This window comes from Denticeps clupeoides, chromosome 1, assembly GCF_900700375.1.
Source record: "Denticeps clupeoides chromosome 1, fDenClu1.1, whole genome shotgun sequence".
Taxonomy (NCBI): Eukaryota; Metazoa; Chordata; class Actinopteri; order Clupeiformes; family Denticipitidae; genus Denticeps; species Denticeps clupeoides.
This window is the reverse complement of record NC_041707.1, coordinates 6,445,601-6,466,203: the sequence shown is the minus strand read 5'-3', so window position 1 is coordinate 6,466,203 and position 20,603 is coordinate 6,445,601. Positions and strand designations below refer to the sequence as shown.

Below are 20,603 nucleotides of genomic sequence, written 5' to 3'. Positions count from 1 at the left end.
AAAAAAACCTGCCGTGTTAATACCGCTAACCACATTTTATATAAAAGTAGATAAAAATGTTATGCAAAAGCTGCCAGCAAATAGCACCTTCATCCATCAGAAGTAAAAAAAAAAAAAAAAGAGCAGGAAGTCACTCTGAATGCTAAAAGAACGAAGGGGTCCCGCTGGGACGTGGGACAATTGAATTTAAAGGTGGACCCTCTTTCAAAAATTCAAATAGCATCAGTGTGGCGGCGTGGCCGCTCATAATTGCTAATTGCAGCGTGTATCTCACTAATGGTGTCGCCTGAGCCTCAGCTGCCGCCGCGCCACCGCTGCCTCCCGACCTCGGATGGAGACACACCCGTGGCTGTCAGAGAAATCCTGATGGATTGGGCATAAATCAGAGAAATTGACAATCACATCATCAAGGACTGTTCTCTCTCTCTCTCTCTCTCTCTCTCTGCAGCTTTTGAGTGTGTGTGTTTGTTTCCACACATACATGGCACCTGTGTGTGTGTGTGTGTGTGTGTGTGTGTGTGTGAGTGTGTCCACCACACCACTTATTGTACCTTTCAGACAAAAGGATAAAAAAAAAAAAGAAGAGAAGCTGCCCCTTCCGAATGAGCGGCCGCTCAGAGGGGCTCTTTTAAGTGCAGTTAATTACCCCCGGACCCCTTCAAATAAGGGGGAAGTGGCGACGCTCTCCTTCAAATAAGCCCGGGACACCATAAACACAATGAGCGTCCAGACAGCGGCGGGGAAGAGACGTGTAACACACTTCACACTGTGGACACACACCCGGCGTGAGCTCAGCGACCACCACCAGCACCAAAAAAAAAAAAAAAGAGAACTGCTGTTATGCGTATTGACATCATTTGATGGATGAATTAAGTAAATGATTTTATAAGGAGATTAGAGGGAATTTAATTTACGCGCTCTGCCTTTATTCCTCCTGATCCCTGCCTCTGGTGTTTCTCCTGCTTCTCTCCTCACGTGAGAAAGGGAGAGTGAAAAAGAAAAGGAAAAAAAAAAAAAACATAAAATCGTCAACTTTTCTTCAAAGGCTCAGTACCAACAGCCTCTCAAAATCTCCGCCAAGCGACAAAAGGCACCTAATGGAGCCTTGGATGGACAGACAGCTTGAGCAATTAGACACAATGTCAGACTAGAGAGAGGAAATTACTCAGGGGGAAAACAGGAGAATTCACTGTGACCAAGTAAAACCAAAAGCTGAATAAAAGAAAAAACACCCCTAAATGAGGGCACAAGTAATGCCAGTTTAAAACTAGCAGCATGCAAAAGCCATAAAAAGAAATCAATTACATTTTTAACACCACTCAATATTTGTGTGCTTTTAAGTGGCCTTATTTGTTTGCCTGGTTACTCCAATGGAGTCGCATTTTAATTAATGTTCACTTAAATTCGCACATGCTGTGGAAAAGCTGGTTTCAAAATCTTACAAGCAGAAAAATGAATTTTGCAAAATATCAAATAAACGTAAAAAATTTTTTGCCCATTTAAATTTAGATTCTATCATTTTATAAACACAACAAAATAACGAAAGCCTGAAAGTGTTCATCAGAAACCATTCTAAATGCAATCGCATTGAACTAGAATTGCACAAATATTTTCAGATTTTAAAATTAAAGGACAAATAACCCACAATGAGCTTTTTTTCTGAATCATAATTTTCCTGACTCTTGAAATAAAGTACAGAAAAGAATGGCAACGCATGCATGTTTAAGGTATGTGAAGATTATAATCGGCTGCAATTACGATAATAACCAAATCAGCACTTGTTGTTACTCTCATAAATGTGCCAATTAGATTCTCAGCAGTCAATTTATTTCTGAAAAGATCAAACGTTGAATCAGCGGCGGCGACGGCGACCGTCCAGGAGGCTGTGAGACTGCGCCGTCCTTATCACCGAATTTACAGCCGTAAGCTGCCATAATGCACACAGTCTAATGACCCAGATGAGGAGAAATCAAGTGGGGCTGAAGACGAGAGGCGTCTGCTGCCATCTCAGCTGTCTCACGGCGTCGCGGCACGGCCCCAACGCTTTTTATTCTGAGACAGACAACCGAAAATCAAACACAAAAGGGAAAACGACTGTGCAACCGCAGATCTCGGCGGCCGAAAGTTTTCTGCAGTGCAGCGATTTACGGTGGCGTCAGTAACCCTCCTCGCCACGTCAGGGTTTAACAGTGACCGCGCCGGTTAGAGGTGCGCTGGAGTACCTGTGCATTAGCTACCTAACACCGCCCCCCCCCCCTTTCTTCCCCGGTTACCTCTTATCAGCCGCGCTGATAGCCGGAGGTGACCAGTTCCGAAACTCGCCCGACTCTTTTATTTATTTAACATGTAACTAATTATTCGATTTTTGTGACAATATAGCACACACACACACCTCAGATACACATCCTCTAATATGCACTTCAACACAAGACAATTAGTTTCATACATATTCATACTTTAGTTCATAATTTCAGTTTCAGAAGTATATTTAGCTCAACAATATTTCATAACTTCGGCACTTAATGCACATTGGGCGTATATAGAATTTGTATTTTTTGGGGGTCCTTTTTAAGCCTTGTGCTCCTCGTCTCCGGCTGACTTGTGGGTGAGTTTGGTCAGCGTTTCCCCGCACCGCCGGGACAGCCGAGCTCAGCCCCCAGCACCGGCGTGCCGTGCGCGGGCTGCCGAGCCCAGCGAGAGGGGGGGAGAGGAGGGAGAGAGAGCGCGCCGTCCGCCGCTGTCCCCCCTCCCTCCCCGACCCGCCCCAAAGCCTCCAGTGGGCCACACGCTGAGCCGGCCGGCTGAAATTCAAGCTCTCCTGTCGCTCCGGACAGCTTTCGCCCCCTCCTCCTGCCGCCTGAGCCGCTGATCCGTCCCCCCCCGTCCCCCGTCCCCCTCACACCTCACCGCCGGACCAGAAAACAGAAAACTGTGTCCCCTCCACAAACTGTCACCTGAACAGACTGGGATGAAAAGGGAAGTGGTCTGGTTCAGGTAGAACTCACCTACAGCCGAAGCCCTGCCACGCAGCCGACGATGCCCCGCACGCTCACACACACTTACTTCTACGGCCGAAAACAACCTCAACGTGCTACCGGCCAGCGCTGCACCACTGACACACACACGGTATCACGCACACACACATACACGCACACACAAGCACATCAGGCAACACGAACACGGACAAGCAGGCGAAGAAGAAGAAAAGAGAAAATTTACCTACTCTTGTTCAGAGTGCAGGGAGAAACACTCGGGAAGAGAAAGTTCTACCGAATCCATGTGCGCTCTGTGACCATAATGTGAGCAAACCCCCTCTATAAATCAAAGTGTTTTTTTTTTCCTCCTCTCTCTCTCCTCTCTCTCTCTCTCTCTCTCCCTCGCTTCGCTCTCTTTTCGTGACAGAGCGCTGCAATTAACAGAAATGTTCTCCTGGTGACAAGCCTATAGGCACAGCCAGTTGGGACCAAAAGCTCTTGCACTCTTCTAATCAAGGACTTAAAGCCACGATTGAAGCTCATTAATATGAAGCAGGGCTTTGCATATGCAGTCCCCCCGGCCCGAGCAGACGCCAGATTGGTGCGCTCCCAGCCAATTGGAGCAGGACAGGGCACTGTCTGCGCACACGGAGCGATAGGAAGCAGGTGGAGAGGGAGGGGTAGAGACAAAGAGAGAGAGAGAGAGAGAGAGAGAGAGAGAGAGGAGGGGGGCCGAGAGAGCGAGCAAGCCACTGAGGGGGGGATTTAAAGAAGCAGCGCGTTCTCTCTCATCAGCGTCCACTTGTCCAGAATGGAGACTAAAAACCTTGTCATTCTGAAAAGAAGGGGAATAAGCGTGTTCTGTTTCTTTTGTTTGCTACTGTTGCCCATGCTGAATACTTTCCACAGATAATATTACAAATTATTTTACAGAATTTTTATAGAAAAAAAAAAACCCTGGGTGTTTGCATTTTAACTGCATAATGTAAAAATACACGCTGCATAGGGGTTTGTGTTTGTGTCTACTGCGAAATGTGTGTGTGTGTGATTGGCACAAAGATATAGAGTGAGCATGTGAGGGGAACAGTAGGAGCGGGTGTTTGTAAAAGAAACACAGCCACACCAAAAAAAAAAAAAAAAAAAAGAGTAAGAGAGAGAGAGCAGAAGATGTTGAAGTTGCAGGCGAGCTCCTGTAGGGATGAATATTCAAAGAAAGTGCAGCCCGGAAGAATCCTGAAATCCAGAGTCAACATTTTTTTATTTTTTATTTTTTATTTTTGGTGAGGATGGGGGGGCGGGGGCGGTATTATTTTCCCCAAATGAGTTGCGTTCAGACCGCATTGTGCCAGTGATGGGATCATTGACGGATCCGGGAGAAACTGCGAGGGGAAGATCAAAGGCTCCCCTTTGTTCCGGAATCACCGGGACGCACTTTAACAACGTCTGGCCGGCCTCTGCCGGAGCGTCCCCGGCCCACTGCATTTCCACCAGCAGCAGGGAATATATTGCTGCTTTCTCAGCCCACCACTATTCCCCACTGATAAGAAAATTCAGCGGCTCCGCCGCTCCGCTAAAGATTCCGCCGCTCACCACGCCGCAGCCCTGACCGTCTTGGGCCGCCTTTCATATTTCCCAACTTACAGGGATTTGAACCTCATTTCTGCAGCTCATCCGTTTTTCTCCTTTCACCATACCCCAAACACACACACACACACACACACATACCCTCACATGACATGCCCCCGTCCTCGTGCATCCCCACACTTGCTGGGATGGAGCTGCACAAAAAAAAATAAAAGCACGTTCGATTTCAGGAAACTTGTTTCATAATTAATATCCCCGATATGCATACAGTAAAAAAAATGCAGACAGGAAAAAATGAATAAGGAATCATTTCCCGGTGTGCATTACATCCCCGTTAGGACTCCAAAACCGTGTTTACAGTAAATGCAGGGCGCTGTGATATACTGTGCATGATATGTACGTGGACAGGGACGAGTTTTAATCAATGCTGTCTGCATGTCCCCGTAAGCTGATACTTCAGCACAGAGCCAAATGCCTTTTCCGCCCCTCTCACCAGCCAGGAAATATATCTAGAGTTTTACCTTTTATCTCAATGCTTGTGGATTTTCATGCATGGGTTTGTTCAAGAACTGTTGCCATTGCTGAAGGACGAACACTGCGAGCTTGACAAAAGAGAAAGCAAACACACACACACACACGAACAGTTCCTCTCAACAAAAAACACATCCGCATAATGAATTCATCCAGAAATTTCATCCGGCATCACCAAAAACAAGGCGGCGGGCTTAAAACTGTAAAGGGAGGCGTTCAAAGGGGGAGCCGGAGCCATTTGAAGACATGTTTTAATTGCTCCCTAACAAACGCGAGCTGTAGACGAGGGGGAGAGGAGGGGCCTTTGAATTCGGCAGAGGAGCTACCTGTGTTGTGCCGTGTCCCCCGAGACCCACAAACACACAACACATATTAAGATTTACAACGGATCAAACGCGTAAAAAGCTGCACGCGGCCACGCTATACGGTGGCCATAACAACTTGTGGTGGTGTGAAAGACGCGTGACACTCATCGCTCATCTTTCCATGCCCCCCCAACCTCTGTGGTTCCGTCTGTGGTTCCCCCCCCCCCCCCCCCGGATGACCCCCCCCCCCCTTAGGTCACATTTCCATATTTGTGAGCCGACCCTCTGTCCGCTATGTGAGCCCCCCCACCAATAGCAGTCATTCGTGCACACAGTCATTCACACCCGCACAGTCATTCGTGCACCCTGCAAAGTTATTAGCAGCGAAATGTAAGTAGCTTGGTGTGACACTTCCTCGTTTTTTTTTTTTTTTTTGGTTGTTTTTTTTTTTCCACCTCCTCGTGCTAATGGGCTCTAATCCCAGGATGCTTTGCTGAATACATTTGAACTTAAGTATGCATGGCCAGGCAGGGCTGATTGCTCCCGGTGTCGATACGTGTCAATAGCTGCTCCTCTTTTTTTTTCATTAGCAGTTTTTGCACAGCCTTCACCCGTCCCGCCTCTCTCTCCATTGTCTTTTTTTTTTTTTTTTACATGGCAACCCAAAGAGACCTGCCAGAATTTAATTTTGCATGACACCCAGATAAAACGTACAGTAACAAAGAGACGGCGGGCAAAAAAACTGCATGTTGTGAAAAGCCAGCGACTCACATGGGTCTCTTTTGTCTGCATGTGTGTAAGTGTATGCGCGAAGGTGTGTGCATGCGAGGGTATGCATGAGAATGTCTGTGTGTGTGTGTGTGTGTGTGTGACTGAGTGAGCGTTGCATGTGTGTGTGTGTGTGTGTGTGTTTGTATTTGTGTGTGAAATGTTAAAGACACTGATGACCCCTTTGGTCACTGGCTGTTGACATCCGCCTAGGAGTTATCAGGCCCGGCTTGGCGGTGCATCAATCATGCCAGTCAATAGGGTAGGGCAAGTTCATTTAGGTCACATGTCACACGTCTGGGCCCCCGAACGCGCAGTCAATGCCGCTGCCGCCAACGCCGCTCCAGTTGTTTAAAATCAGCTTGTCAAAACTGAGCTTTAATAAATTCAAGCACTGCTGCCTATTCCAGTCGGTGCAGGGTTAATGCTCAGTACCTTTGTGTAAACTACAAACACACACACAAACACACATACAGATACATAGGAGATGCATTTTTTAAAAGTAAAATTCTGTCACATTAGGTCGTAATAAATATAAAATGATAAAATAACACCCATACTGTGTAAAGTTTGTTTTTAGACTCTCTATCTCTGACATTAAATAGCAACAGAATAGTTATTACACAGTTATATATTTGTAATGATCTCCTTAAATCATTTAAATGGAATTGTCTGAGAATTTGTGATGAAAATGACATTTAATATACTATATACAGATATAACTATAAATTAATGTACAGATTAAAGGGGGATGTGACACACACAGAGGTGGGGTGCTCAATACTGAAAGCAGCAGAGAACTGATCTGTTCTGTAACACTCTCAGTGGGAAGCTTGCTGTGTGTGGTGACAGAAGAATGCGTGGACACACACACAAACACACACACACACACACACACTCAGATACGCATGCACATGGACCACATGCTGGGACAATGCTGGGGACTCATTTTCTCCTTTACTGTCTACTTATATGCACGTGCACACACACAGTAAATGTGTGAATTAATTCCATTATAATAATATGTGTACTATAAACCTCACCCTACACCTAAACCTCAATAATGGAAGTCAAATAGTTTCTTAACACACACACCCACACTGTAACTCTCACTTACACAGTTGCACAAAAACATAAATAAACAAACAAATAAATAAACAACCTCTAGTGTGTGCACAACCACAAACATGTCACCAACACGCCACAAAGCTTGTACGCTCTGGACTGATCCCAGACCAGAAATAATTAAAAGTAGGAACTAGGAGCGAATCTGAAAAGCGGGGGAAAGCAGATCCAGACTGCAGCAGGAGTTTCTCCTTCCAGCGGCCCGGGGAGAGTTGAGGGGAGCAGACAGCGGCCGCGTCGGCCTCGTCTGCTGCTGTTACCTGAGAGCGCTGCAGTGCTCTTGTGTTGCCTGCAGCAGGGCGGCGAGCGGCCGGGCAGAGGGCCGCGGCGTCTGCAGTTCAGCTGCGGACAACAGAGGGAGCTACTGGCTGTGATGTGGTCATCCGCGCCTCTATTGAAGCTGCCTGGTCACATCGACACCGGTGCAATGCTCTCACTGCCGCTCATCACGCCCAAACCATACAGATCACACCCGATCTTGCAGTTAATCTGACAAAAAAATGATTTTATGTTGCATTGATTACACTGATCAGACCGTCCCATAATAAACTTCATATTTACTTTTATATTTATTTTAAGAACACCCCTCCTCTAAATAATAACTAAGAATAATGATGGCACAATCCACGTGCACCTAGGCAAATACCTGGTGTGTCCCTTATTCTCTTTCTCTCCCTGACACACTTACAGAGAAGCACACACACACAGATAATGATAGGAACACAGAGCCGCCTCCCTCGCTTTAAACAACTACCAGCACTTCGGAAGCACTTGTACAAAAGAACGAGTAAAGTTACAATAAAAAAAGCCCAAGGGAAGAGACCGCTGTTATGAAAGGAAAATAACACAAGGTTAGACTGGTAGGAAATGAGCAAGCGGCTAAGTAATCTAATGGTCTATCAGCAGGTACAATTGTCACATGAAGGAAAGTGCCAATTTCAAAAGCCCCCCTGCTTGGCCGAGTGATAACAGGCTCTGGGGGGGCTCGAAGCGGCGAGTGGCGCTAACCTCGCTTTGATTCGGGGGACCGTGAGCTGCTGGCCCACTACAGAGCGGCCCGGGATCGGCCCCAGTGCAGGCTGGGAAATGAAAAGGGGCCCACGGTGGGAGATGATTAGCGTCCCCCCCTGCTCTGATCCAGGGCTGCACAGTAGCCATGCGCCAGCAGTACAGTGGAATGGAGGATTGTGGGAGAGAGCATGAAACATTATCCATTTTTTATATTCGAATGTCATTCAGTCAGCACGCTACTGTTTTTTGTGAGATTATTTGTTCAAATGGGGTAAATATCAGATTCTTTTGTGTACTGGTCAGGGCTCTGAATTGACCTGTATGATCAAAAGAACAACGATTGTTCTTTAAACACACAAAATGACCTTTACAGCCATTATAATAATGTAAACAGTGTAAATCGAGCGGTATCCCAAGAACGCAGTGCACATAAACACACGTGCTAATAGCTGCGGATGTGTGCAATGGCAAAGTACTTTTCACGCGCAGGTATTTGCAGATCACTTCTGTCTGGAAAAATGCGAGACCCTTCTTATCCTTATCTCAGGTTGCAATTAAGAGCCACCCCCACACCTCCTTCTCTTACGACTGTGGCAGGATAAAAATGAGCCTGTAAACGTCGGCCTTGGTTTTAATTGATATGCCGGTTTGTTCAGGGCAGACATTACGCAGGAACTACGCAGGAAACTGTAGTAAACACCTCGGCCCGGTTCTTTACCTGCCGCACGATAAGGCTGAGCAAATATATAAAACAAATAGTGAAAAAAGCCCCCCGCCAGACACACTGCCGGTCTCGCCTCAGCTATTATAGGTGGCCGCATGTGAGGACGGAGTTTCACCACTGGACAGGAGCAAGAGTGGCCGGCCTGTTTGGTTTGGTTAGTTAGATATTCCTCTTGAAAATGTCCCTCTTCGGCAGAGATGTTTTCTCAGGCCCCAGTTCTCAGTGGACACTAACATGGCCTCTTTAACTGAGATACAGGGAAATTAAAACCTCTGATACATGCCCCCCAATCTAAACTTAGATATCTTAGATGTCTTTGCTATGAAATCACACACTGAACAGACTCGACATTACATCTACATAAGCATCAGCCTATCATTGTGTATTTCCTATAAACTGTGAGGTGGGGTCTCCATGGATGGACCTTCTTCCATTACTCCACAGTGCAGTTCTGATTTCACATGCCAATTAAAAAAGAGGGACCAATCAAGAGCTGCGTTTAGGGTTGTCAACCTTTACAAACATTGTAATTGTGCGTGTTTAAATATTTTCATCTGGTCGTGTCTGATTTCCAATCCCTCCCAGGTTTGAGCACCTCAGCAGCCATGTGTCTCCTTTTGAAAGTAACAAACTTGTGCACCGACATCGTTCCTAAAACACCTTTGCTGTCCGGATTGTCTCTGGCTTTCGATTAATTGTCTATGAATTTCAAATCTGTGTTATAGGTCAGACCAACACAGACCACAAAAGCAGATTCTGCACATGGTGGGATAACATGAGCCAAGAGAGGGAACGCACCACGACAAAGACTCCTTAAGCGCTTGTGCAAGCCTGCATTTCTTCCACTTGCTTTTCCGAGTATCACATGGATCTAAAGCCAGGCTGACCTGAAGAACAAGTTCCGCTTTGCACTGTTCCACGAGGGCTTCCAGAGCCCAGCAGGCCCCAGCCCTGCAGCTGTTGTTTAAACCTGCGCGGGTTTAGGGCAGCTTTTCCAGCCTGTCATCGGACTGCGCTGCCCTTTGGCGGCGTCCGGCCCTCGGGCATGTGACTGGTGTCTATAGGACGCCCTTCCCCCGATCACGAGGAGGTCAGCAGGATTCGCACCAGACTCTCCAAAGCCACAGCCATGGACAGGTGCGCTGCTACATGAAGAGAGATCGCACTGCGACAATGGGCCAGAACTCTCCAGAACTTTCTGTAACTGTAGACAAGGTCAGAGCTAAAAAGGCTTTAACTCAAACCACAACATTTTTTTCCCACATTCTAAAGATAACAACAGAAATTAGCACCTTAAAACTCTGGGAATCAGTACTACTTCAGAAAATATGTTGAATTTCAGCAGTAACTGGACTTTACCTACATAATGTTGAAAAAACTATATAATTAGACTGTGTCTAAATTTCTGATGAATGAACAAGAGAGAACTGGTCTCAAATCAGACTTGATGGTGGCAGCAGGGGTTCAGCCTGTCAGCGTCAGCCTGTCAGAGGTCATGGCAGGTCGGGCGGGCCGGCCGTGACCCCATCAGGTGTGGATAGGCAGGCTGAGGCAGGGGGTGCAGCAGAGGCCAAGCGAGCGCAGTGCAGTGGAGCACCTCAGTCCTCAAGAAAGTAAAGTAAAGTCTGGTGAAAACTTTGTGGCTAAAGATTGCTCTGGTATTATAGAGCTATGTATATTGGGGTCTGTATTTTCAGACAGATACTGTTTTTTTGGTCCCTCCTTGTTTCACATCCCTTTCCCCAGTGAGTCCAGCAAACTGTCGTTTTATCAATGCCAAGTACTGGAAGGAACTGGAATATGGGGGAAAGGGGGGCTATTTCGAGTCTGTATAAGGAGGAGTCATTAAGGTATGGCTGACGTTTCTATGGGTGAACATCGCACAAGCAGAAGTGACCCAGGTGGGTGTCCATTCCTTAATAATTTTAAAACATCTAAATGTTCTGTTTAATATCAGTGAAACAACTGATATACAAGAACATTGTACAAATAGTATCTATTCATATAATAATGTTTAATGTTTGCAAATCTCTTGAATTGAAAGCAAATCTTTTTACATAATTGGAGATATACATTTGAGATGGTATTTTGTGGTTCTTCCAAATGACCTTATCCAGCCAAACCAAAACTGTGACCCACAAAGTAGAATACCAACTGAACCCTGGGCTTTTTATACATTTTTACTTAAAGTGCTACAATTACCGTAAATGTTAATCATGCCATTTTCTTTTTTAGGAAGTAAATTTATTTGATGAGGCTTTTGGAAAAATGAATAAATGAGAGGGGAGAAGTGAAACAAACCTTCCGGTCATATAAGCATGTGGCCTAGTTCACAAACACAGTGATCGCATTCTGCTTATCTCACACAACCACTGTGACTGAAACTGGGTACTGCAGAAAAGAGAAAAGAAGAGATTCCCAGAATCAAACGCCTTCAACAAAACACAGGAGTCTCACTGTGCTTTAGAATGCCACTCATTAAGATGAAGAACACTTTTCCTCTTATTTGGCTAAATTTCCTAGTTATATTCCGATTTGCAAAAATGTTCAATATCCTTTTCCACATATTTGTTCCTAGTTTTCTGAACAAACGCCGTGTTTTAAGATTCAGGTATGATACTAATATGTGTACAATGGGGCAAGGAGCACAATTTTACACAGAATCTCAGTAAGACTGGTGTTCAACCCTTGCAGTCTTTGGCCTGGGCTAAAGATGCTAAAACAAAAGTGGTGGTGATGGTAGGCATCCACACCGGAGCTGGTGAAAACCCTTCTCTCTAAGTTATCCAAGCTCTTTGTACCATGGATAAATAGTCTAACACATATAATTTTCTGCATAAAAAAGAAGGATGTGGAAAACAAAGGCCGAGTGCAGCAGAGTGCAAGGCTGCGTGGGACGGTATTTATGCAGTTTTAAAACGAGCTCGTTTTAATAAGGAGCTCCCCAGCCCCTCCAGCACCGGCAGATAAAAGGAACCATTTAGTCGCTTAAAAGACTATTAATGTGGAGAGCCGCACTCATCTTTTTCCAAACCCCCCCCCCATTTCTCAGTGGAAATGTCACCGAGCCTGTTGCACCACAATGATGGGTTGTGGCTGCGTGAGGAATCCTGAGCAGAAACAGAAAGCATCTCAAAATCTCCATGATTATATTCAGAAAGTCACCTAAGTGAGTGTGGTACTTGACATTTTTGCTTTTGTTTTTAGAATCTTTGCACCAATGTGCAGTATGCTTTTACAGCTTCCAAAGATGTGACATCTAATAAATTCTGTTGAAGATGGCATAGTGTCAAAAAACAGAAAAACTCAAGGTAATCATTTTTAAGTGAGTGAGTCGCATTATGAATGCTAAATGATAACAACAATAACAATAGTTATTATTATTAGTGTTAATAATAAAAACAATAATGAATTGCACATTCATTCTTAAGACCAAAAACTTTAAAACTATGACAGAGACAAGTGTGGGAAAGAGGCTCAGACGGGGAGTGATTAAAAATAAAACACCTTGCTGTGATAGTAAATAAAATGGAAATAATTATGAATTTTAATAAAATGATTACTGTTGTTATGATTTATTATTAATATTATTAGCAGTAGTAAGTAGTAAAAAGTCAAATGTGAAAACCAGAATGTGAACTGATATATGGATCGTCTGCCTGACCACTACAAAACCCCTCAGACCGGAAGCCATTACCTGAACTACTCAGTTTGGAAGTCCCCTGTTCCACAGATGCCCGGAGAATGTTAATTCTCAGGGCAGCACTGGGCCCTAAGTAATCATCATGGGAGACCAGTTTGAGTCTATATGTAAAAACAACAAACAAGCAATCAAAAGACTCCCCCCCCCACCCTTGCAAATGCCATGGGCCCTGGACGGCCCGTGTGCATGGTGACTGGCCATAACTCCTTAGATAAATCCATCGGGGTGTGAAGGCTCGTTAAAGAACAACAAACTCCCTCACCTTCCTTTATCGCTAATATGCACCTTGAGAGCCACGGCGCTTTTATGATAAAGTTCGTCTGTAATGCGGCCGGCGTGGTGCATGGCGGGAAGTGTTTACAGGCGGGAGTGCGGGCCGCCAGGAGTCCCGCTCTATTGCTGCACCACTGTAAACAAGCAAAAGTCAATTTGTGTGCTAGTTTACTGCGACGGCACGGCCAAAGTGCTCAGAAAACATTTTTTTCCTTTGTCAGGTGAAAGATATGACATATAGAACAGCCGTGTGCGTAAGTGTGTGTGTGTGTGTGTGTGTGTGTGTGAGAGTGTGTGTGCATTTGTTTGCTTTGCAGTTCCGCCGGCTTCTCTCTGGGGACAAATAAAATAAAGAGAGAGCTGAATTGGGGAGCAGTTTGGGACCGCGTGCAACTGCCAAGAATCAAACACGCATTCCTACATGCCGTTTACAAAGAAAAACATCACCAAACTCTACAGAGGAATGAAAATATGAAATGAAACGTTTAAGAAAAAAAACGTATAAGAAAAAAAAACGTTTAAGATGATCCCGCCGTCTGGTAATTAAACAATACCCCGGGTCACACCCGCTTTGGGTATATCAGTGCGTATGACCTAGTAGGAAATCCTTCCCTTGCCACACCTCTATAAAGCACTCGGCAGATCCAGTTATGTCCTCTCACTCGAAACTAATACCGATCCCTCCCCCCTCGTCCACGAACCCCCTCCCGTGCCCCCCGCTTTCTCTCCCTTCCTCAGGTTTGATAACAAATATTCCCTCACCTAAATTAGAAATGTGAGGTAATTATACCGCCGGCCCTCCTACGGGTTATGCATAGGCCCTGCAGATTGCAGAAGAGCTTTCTTTATATAAATAGGTTACTTCAGAGGGTGACTTTAATTATGTTGGTTTCAAATAGAACATGAGTATGGTATTCCGGTGGGATTAAGCGTCCACAATTCTTTGTTAACTGAGCACAAATGTATGCCAGGGAAGGAGCATCTGTGGAAGCTCACCACTCAATTTATTCAGCCACAGTACAAGCAGCAGTGAATAATTCTGCTAATAATAAAACACAGCGGACACAAAAGATGGGGACGGAAAACGTAACGTGGCTTACACTTACAAGGAAAACAAACACAGATACGACAATAATTTTACATGAAATGACAGAGCCAAGTTATCATTTTTTTCGCTGATTCTATAATTTCATGGAAAGAGTAGTTTTTTTTGTTTTGCCACATTTTACTTTAGTTTTATTAAAGTAGTAATCAGTGGCCCTGTTGAAGTCCCAGCTTCATGAGGTGGTCACCTGCATTTTCGTTCTGGTCCAGCTCATCACAAACCATCAACTGACTTTAGGTTGGTTGTGATGTGCAAGTCTTTCGCTCCACTTTCTGTGTTTTGGATCATTGTCCAGTTGAATGATGAAAGACTGTTAAGTCCTATGCTAGCTTTGCTAGTTGCACTGGTTATCAAGGAAAAGCAAAAAAAACATTTTTATTTATTTGGACTGAGCCTGAACTTAACACTAATGCTAAAATTAACCTTAGTGACCCTATACAAATTTTCACTTTCAAATTCCACTGCTCTACATTAAATTGTATTTTGGGGTGGAATGCACCATGTATTGTGTAAATTTTAGGTCTCTACCTGGCAATAGGCTGGTTTGTCTGGCAGGGGATCTGTCACCTTCCCCCACCTGTAACCCAAGTGTTCTGGGGCCAAGAGAGGCGCTTGGTGCCAACATCCAAGCTCCAATGCTGGGATCTCCCAAGCCTGGCGGCAGGGGGGTCTTGTGTGTGTGCGCGGCATCACACACAGCAGTGGATTTCAGGAGATGGTGCCATTTAACCAGAATCACGTACCCCTGATTGCACATGCTGACAGCGTGGCTGATTACCCTGAGTCTTTCTGGACGGCGGTGAATAATCACAGGCGGATCAGAGGGAAGGTAGACATAAAGGAGACGGGCCGGCAATATTACCAACGTGCAGACGCTGCCCAACTCTAATGTTTCACAATAATATATAAACACACTCCGTCTGCTGGGACGCAGGAAATTTATAGTTGCCTCATTGATTGCTTTGCAGGACATGATAGCTGTAAATTGCGCGCCATTTGGTAAATATGGGCAGTTAGAAATATACAAGTAATTATTCCAGGGGTGCTGATTGAAACATAATTTCAGCCGCGGCCTGGCGAAAATGACAGCATTCGGAAACTACTCCGTTTTGATTTTACAGCGGTACTAATTAGAATGCACATTACAGGCCCTTTTTCATGCGATCATTCAAATGGGGCACAAAATAATTAAAATGTCAGCGAAAATAAATATGCATAAGCAGGTCGTAATTTTCTAAACACTTCCCCTTGTCGCCCAATGACTGCGTAAAATAATCCCTGTCTAAGGTTACGGAGGAGCAGGGTTCACCCTTTTCTCTCTACACATTGTTATTTTTAACAACTCTTTGTGCACTTTCAGTTCGGCCAATTTACTTCTGAATGCCATTAGACCTCCAGTACTTATTACTTCTTAATGAACCCAAAGGCTAATACTTTGAGTTCTTTTATATTTTGAACTTTAGTATATGCAATGTAAATTTACAATTTCAGTCAATTTGTTGCTGACATCCAGTACTTAACTGATAACTTTCATTTAGTCACGTTCTGGCTCACAAAATGTTGTTATTATGCTCATGCAATATGCTGTTTGTCACATATAAGACCTTCTGACAGTTTCAGCTCAATGCCAGCCATGCACTTGTTAAGGCTGTTTTTTTTTCTTTGTGTGTCATCAGATGGCTGTTGATCCGCTTAAAAAAAAAAAAAGCAAGGACATGGCATACTTGAGATAAAACTACACCATTAATAACCATTAATCCTTAAGGGGGAGCCTAATAAAGCACGCTTCTAAATCAGCTGATAAACTGCAGCCATTGTGAGGAATGCGCCCGCACGCACAATGGCAAATAAAGGAGCAGTGGCGTCATTTAGAAAAGCGGACGCATCTCTAATCTCGACGACTACTGTCAGGAGACGTGTTACTCGAGGATTAATCTGGGCATCCAAATGGCTCACTGAGGAGCAGGTGTCAACGCTCGCGTTATTTTGGGAAACTTTTTGGGCGGTGCCACGCAACGCTGTTTTCTTTTTAACACTCTTCAGTTCAGTACGACGTCTGATCTTTGGAGGAATGCCGCATTGTTTTTTTGAGCTGTCAGAAGTGCTGTCAGCGAACAGCATTAATTAATAAATGCGCAGCGAGTTGTGTATTACCAGGAACATGCTGCCTCACTCGACACGCACACACCTAGGTCAATGGTGCGCACAGATACAAATGATTGTGATAAAATATTAATGGGATATGCTAAGCAGACAGAAGAAGAAAAAAAAAAGCCACAATGGGCTGCTCTTTTAGAAAACGCGTTACACAGGGCTGTGACGGGTTACATGTGGCTTTCACGTGAATGGTTCAAAGCTGTTTCTGGTACTATTTAGCTTTTATGCAGAGGGAATCTGAATATTACAAAGTTTGGCCCTAAAGCCTTGAATTGCATGAGGACATAGGGCGGCTTTCGGCCATGACTGGAAGCTCTGCATTGCAGCGAAGACACCTTACGTCTCAAAAGTAACGGGATCTCATAGTGAAAAACTATTATCCAGGGAAATTCTCGGTAAATTCTGAATATGTGTGCCATGGTATTATTTTTGCCCTTGTTGACCTCAGGTTCACGTCCTCAACCCAGACAGCCAATGCGCAACGTTCACAGGGAGCCATGGCCGCTGGAAAGAGCTCTTTGAATAAATGACAGGATCTTAATGTTCTCCTTATCGGCACACATTGTGTGGCCACCCGCAGACTGAGATAGAGGGGGACGAGGTGAAGGGAAACGGTACGCTTCAAAGCGAGTCGGGGACAATGCGGCCACGTTTCAGACAGAAAGCTTTCCCGGCCCGGCCCACATGACTCACACTGAGCGCGCGCTCCCTTTCCGACACTAATCAGAGAGACAACAGCACGCTGTCCGGCCCGCACAGGGACAGGACATTTCAATTCCTACAGTGTCAAATTGCACTTTATTTATGGCCGCTGTGAGCCTATGTCTGAGAATATGTGCATGCATGTTAATAACAGAGTATATGCACACATGCATGCTTTAAAAAATGCCTGAACACACAGAAGTGTGTATATTTAGGCCACTGCAGAAAGCATCCATATGGCAGCATGTATAAAAATTACATCTAAATGTTGGGAGGCTCCCCCTTCCCTCGTCCCCACGACCATCTCACTAAGATGCTGCGTTAAGTGAAAGAGCCTGAGGAAAGATGAAGAGCTCCGTTGTTCATTTTCATGCGTTTCCATAAGTAGATCCCGGGGGACCCCTGCTCTGGTCTCGACGGACCCACCAGGTATGAAATCTCAGTGCCTTTACAGAGGTAAAATGTGCCTCTCCCTCACAGGGTACTCACTCCTCATATCTTTAATAAGATACTTCCCGCAACAAAACGCAACCTCCCATTTTTCAAGGGAGCATAAGTATGCAGCTGGCGAGCAGCGCAAAGGCAGAAAAATATAAAATGAGACCGTGCAGGCGGTGAACAGAATTAAATATTTCATTTGTACACACAACTATATATTTCTCTCATCACGTACATTAGAATAGAATAACTAGTATTTGTCTTTGAAAGAAGTGATCGAGTGTGTGTGTGTGTGTGTGTGTGTGTGTGAGTGTGTGTGTTCAGATAAATTCTCTCTGGAAGCGTTAGAGGAAGCAGTGAGGCAAACTTAGCTCAAGGGTAGAGCATAATAAGCGCCAACCGCCTGGGATCTGAACCACACAGCCTGATGGAGCTTGTATGAAAATAATAATTATGATGATAATTGTGCAGCAATGCTTTAGACAAGGAATAAATCACATGCGGCTGAAGTGCTGCTGAGAGCCGGGGTCTTACCACACTAATGGAGAGAGTGATGTTGGAAGCGGTGGGCTCAAAAATAACACTCCCACACACTCTGGTCACATTTTTTGGGGGTACTCGATGTAGCCCTGTGCCGTCTATTAATAAACAGGCTGGGGGGTAAACGTCTATGCCAACACCGAGAACAGAAAATTGTGATTGCCATGGCATTGGCAGGTTGATATTTTTTTATTGGTACCCCATTAATATTGTAGGGAGCAGCGCAAGGAGGACTGGAGACAAACAGAAAAAGGTTATTTCTCACACCACAGGCCTGAGTGAAGCTTTGTTTTCATTCTCCACAGCTCTTCTGCTACAGTCACAGTCAAAGGAGAATCTATTGGGGAATCTAATAATTTTATCTAATGGGGAATCTATTAATCACATAGACTAAAAGAGAAAACTGCATTGTGAAGTGTAGCTTTTTAATAAACATAAATGTCAATTAAATTAAATCTACAAATCATCCACTTATATCAATGTACACCAGTTTCACTTGGATCTTAATTTCCACAGAAAACATTTAGTGACAAAAAAAGAAACAAACCTGAATAAATGAAATAGTCAGGGTTCTTACATATTATTAGAAAGGAATTTCTGTGAATATTCCATGACTTTTCAATTACTCTAAGACAAAATTTCATGACCACATGTTCTCTGAAATATCTGTGCAAATGTGAAAAAAAAAACATATAATGTCAAATTTACCAAAATATTAAACTTATTACAACCTTGAAAGGCTTAACTTAACCTTCTTCCTACACATTCGCGCAAGGCGGAGCCAGAGTAATATAGACCATCATCAGCACAGATCATCATTTGTAATTTAAAAGGTGCAGACTTTGTACGTGGCTGCGGAGGTGCTGGAAGCAATGCACGCAGTACCACGTAACGTGGTTCACTATGTAAAGCCAGCAAAGATACTATAGGTCTGTGCTAGTTTTAAATGTTGCAGTGTCAATCCAATTTTCAAAAACTTTATTTCATATTGCAAAACTTTTCAAGGCCTGGAAAATTCTCTTTTCAAACTACATTATTTTTCCAGGTTTTTAATGACCGTAGGAACCCTGAATAATTTTGGAGCCATTTTGCTCTCAGTTAAAATTCACAACTTAAAATATAACTTTATCAATATACTGCATTATCTCCTAGTAGATCAGCTGTAGTTTTGACTTGGGCCAGTATTTTTGAAAACTACAACCTATGCACAAGGCTACACACTAAGCATGGGCCTTGTTGGCTAGTGTAAGGTCAAAGGCATGCTCCGGATTTATGTAAATAAGTAGACAAAACCACCATCAAAGTTTTGATGAGGGGTGGGTTTAAACCAATCAGAATCAAGAAATGGCATGCACGAGATCTGTCAATTGTGTGGCTCCTCCCATTTTAAACTCTGTTTATAAAAACATCATTAAAAACCGTGTTGTGTTTCAAAGAAATAATTACACACAAGCAGGTTTCTCTTCAAGAAATAGATACCTATGAAGCAGCACTTTATCCATTCATGTAAATTCCGAGTACGACTTACCATACACTAACTAACAAGCACCACACTTAACACCTTGTCTATAGACCATTTATTACAACCCCATAAGTGATCTGAAGTGCATGATAGTGTATGTGATAGTGTATGTCTTTTCTTTCCCTCTGCCCCTCACATCTCCTCTCGCCATCCTGACAGAGCTGTGAACGGCCAGCTTAAAAAAAACTCCTGGTTTGATGTTTGGCTCCCTGTGAAGTTTCTAGTCATTCCTTGAAGCTCCTCGTCTGTTCTGCTGACCACGGTGCAGCCTGCCACACAGTCTTCACTCCCGGGACCCCCTGCATTATCTGAAGCAGGTCAGCTGCCACAAAAGTGTCCAGTTCTTAGTCTTAATATTAGTAAGGAACTCCACGGAGGCACTCTGGGTATCCTTTAGCAATCCACTCCACCAGCTAAGTGTGTGCCTATTTTGAAGGCTGGGCAGACATTCTGGAAAATCTTCTTTCAATCCATCTGAAGCTTGCACTGAATTTTATGGTTAACACTGGGTTCGGCTCAATAATTTCAGACATGTTTGATCCTTTCCACAGGCATGAAGAGCTCTGGGCTAAGAGAGTTCCTTCCTGCACCGGGTTCACAGAGCCATGTCCAGGAACACACTTCAGGTCCTCCTAAGGAACAGTGTGCCGCCCTCCCAATCTCCTTCTGCACAGAACAGGCTATGAAAATCGGGAAAAGAATGCATGTCGACTATTCAAACTTGTTCATAAGGCTCTTCTCACTTTTCTTTGCTTGTAAGATCTCTTGTACTCAAGTGTGTCAGTTTACTCAGTATCAGGGACGACACCAAACCAAACCTGCAGATTATCAGCACTTTTATTCAAGGATTTTGATGGATGAAGCAGTAAATGAGACCAGAGGTGTGAGGCTTTTGAACCTCTTGGCTGAATGACTACAATAACTGGTCTCTGTCTCTGAATTTTTTTTCTTGAACATGAACTTTAACCTGTGCATGTCATCGTTTGCACTGACACCAGTATCAAGTGTGGAGGCGATGCTAATTGGGCGAGGCAGCATCGCTCTACGTGGCAATGCCACAGAAATCCGCTCGCGCGTTCAGCGCCGTCACAATAGGTAACACCTACGACACAATGTGTAATCTGGAGTTAAAATCAATGA

General features: G+C 44.3%; 1 protein-coding gene across 13 annotated transcripts in view; it reads right to left on the bottom strand.

The window, feature by feature from the left end:
• Positions 1-20,603, bottom strand: part of esrrga (estrogen-related receptor gamma a) — a 137,471-nt gene that overhangs the window by 62,939 nt on the left and 53,929 nt on the right. For 5 of the 13 annotated variants that reach the window (XM_028971079.1, XM_028971098.1, XM_028971088.1 and 2 more), the window contains exon 1: positions 3,224-3,483. The exons of 5 other annotated variants lie outside the window; for them this stretch is intronic. In XM_028971079.1, coding sequence (XP_028826912.1) covers positions 3,224-3,279 — 56 coding nt within the window. In that variant the 5' untranslated portion in view covers positions 3,280-3,483. Of the gene's footprint in view, positions 1-3,005; positions 3,131-3,219; positions 3,484-20,603 lie in introns of those variants that run through there. 3 more of the 13 variants (XM_028971119.1, XM_028971183.1, XM_028971138.1) reach the window with 2 other exon arrangements.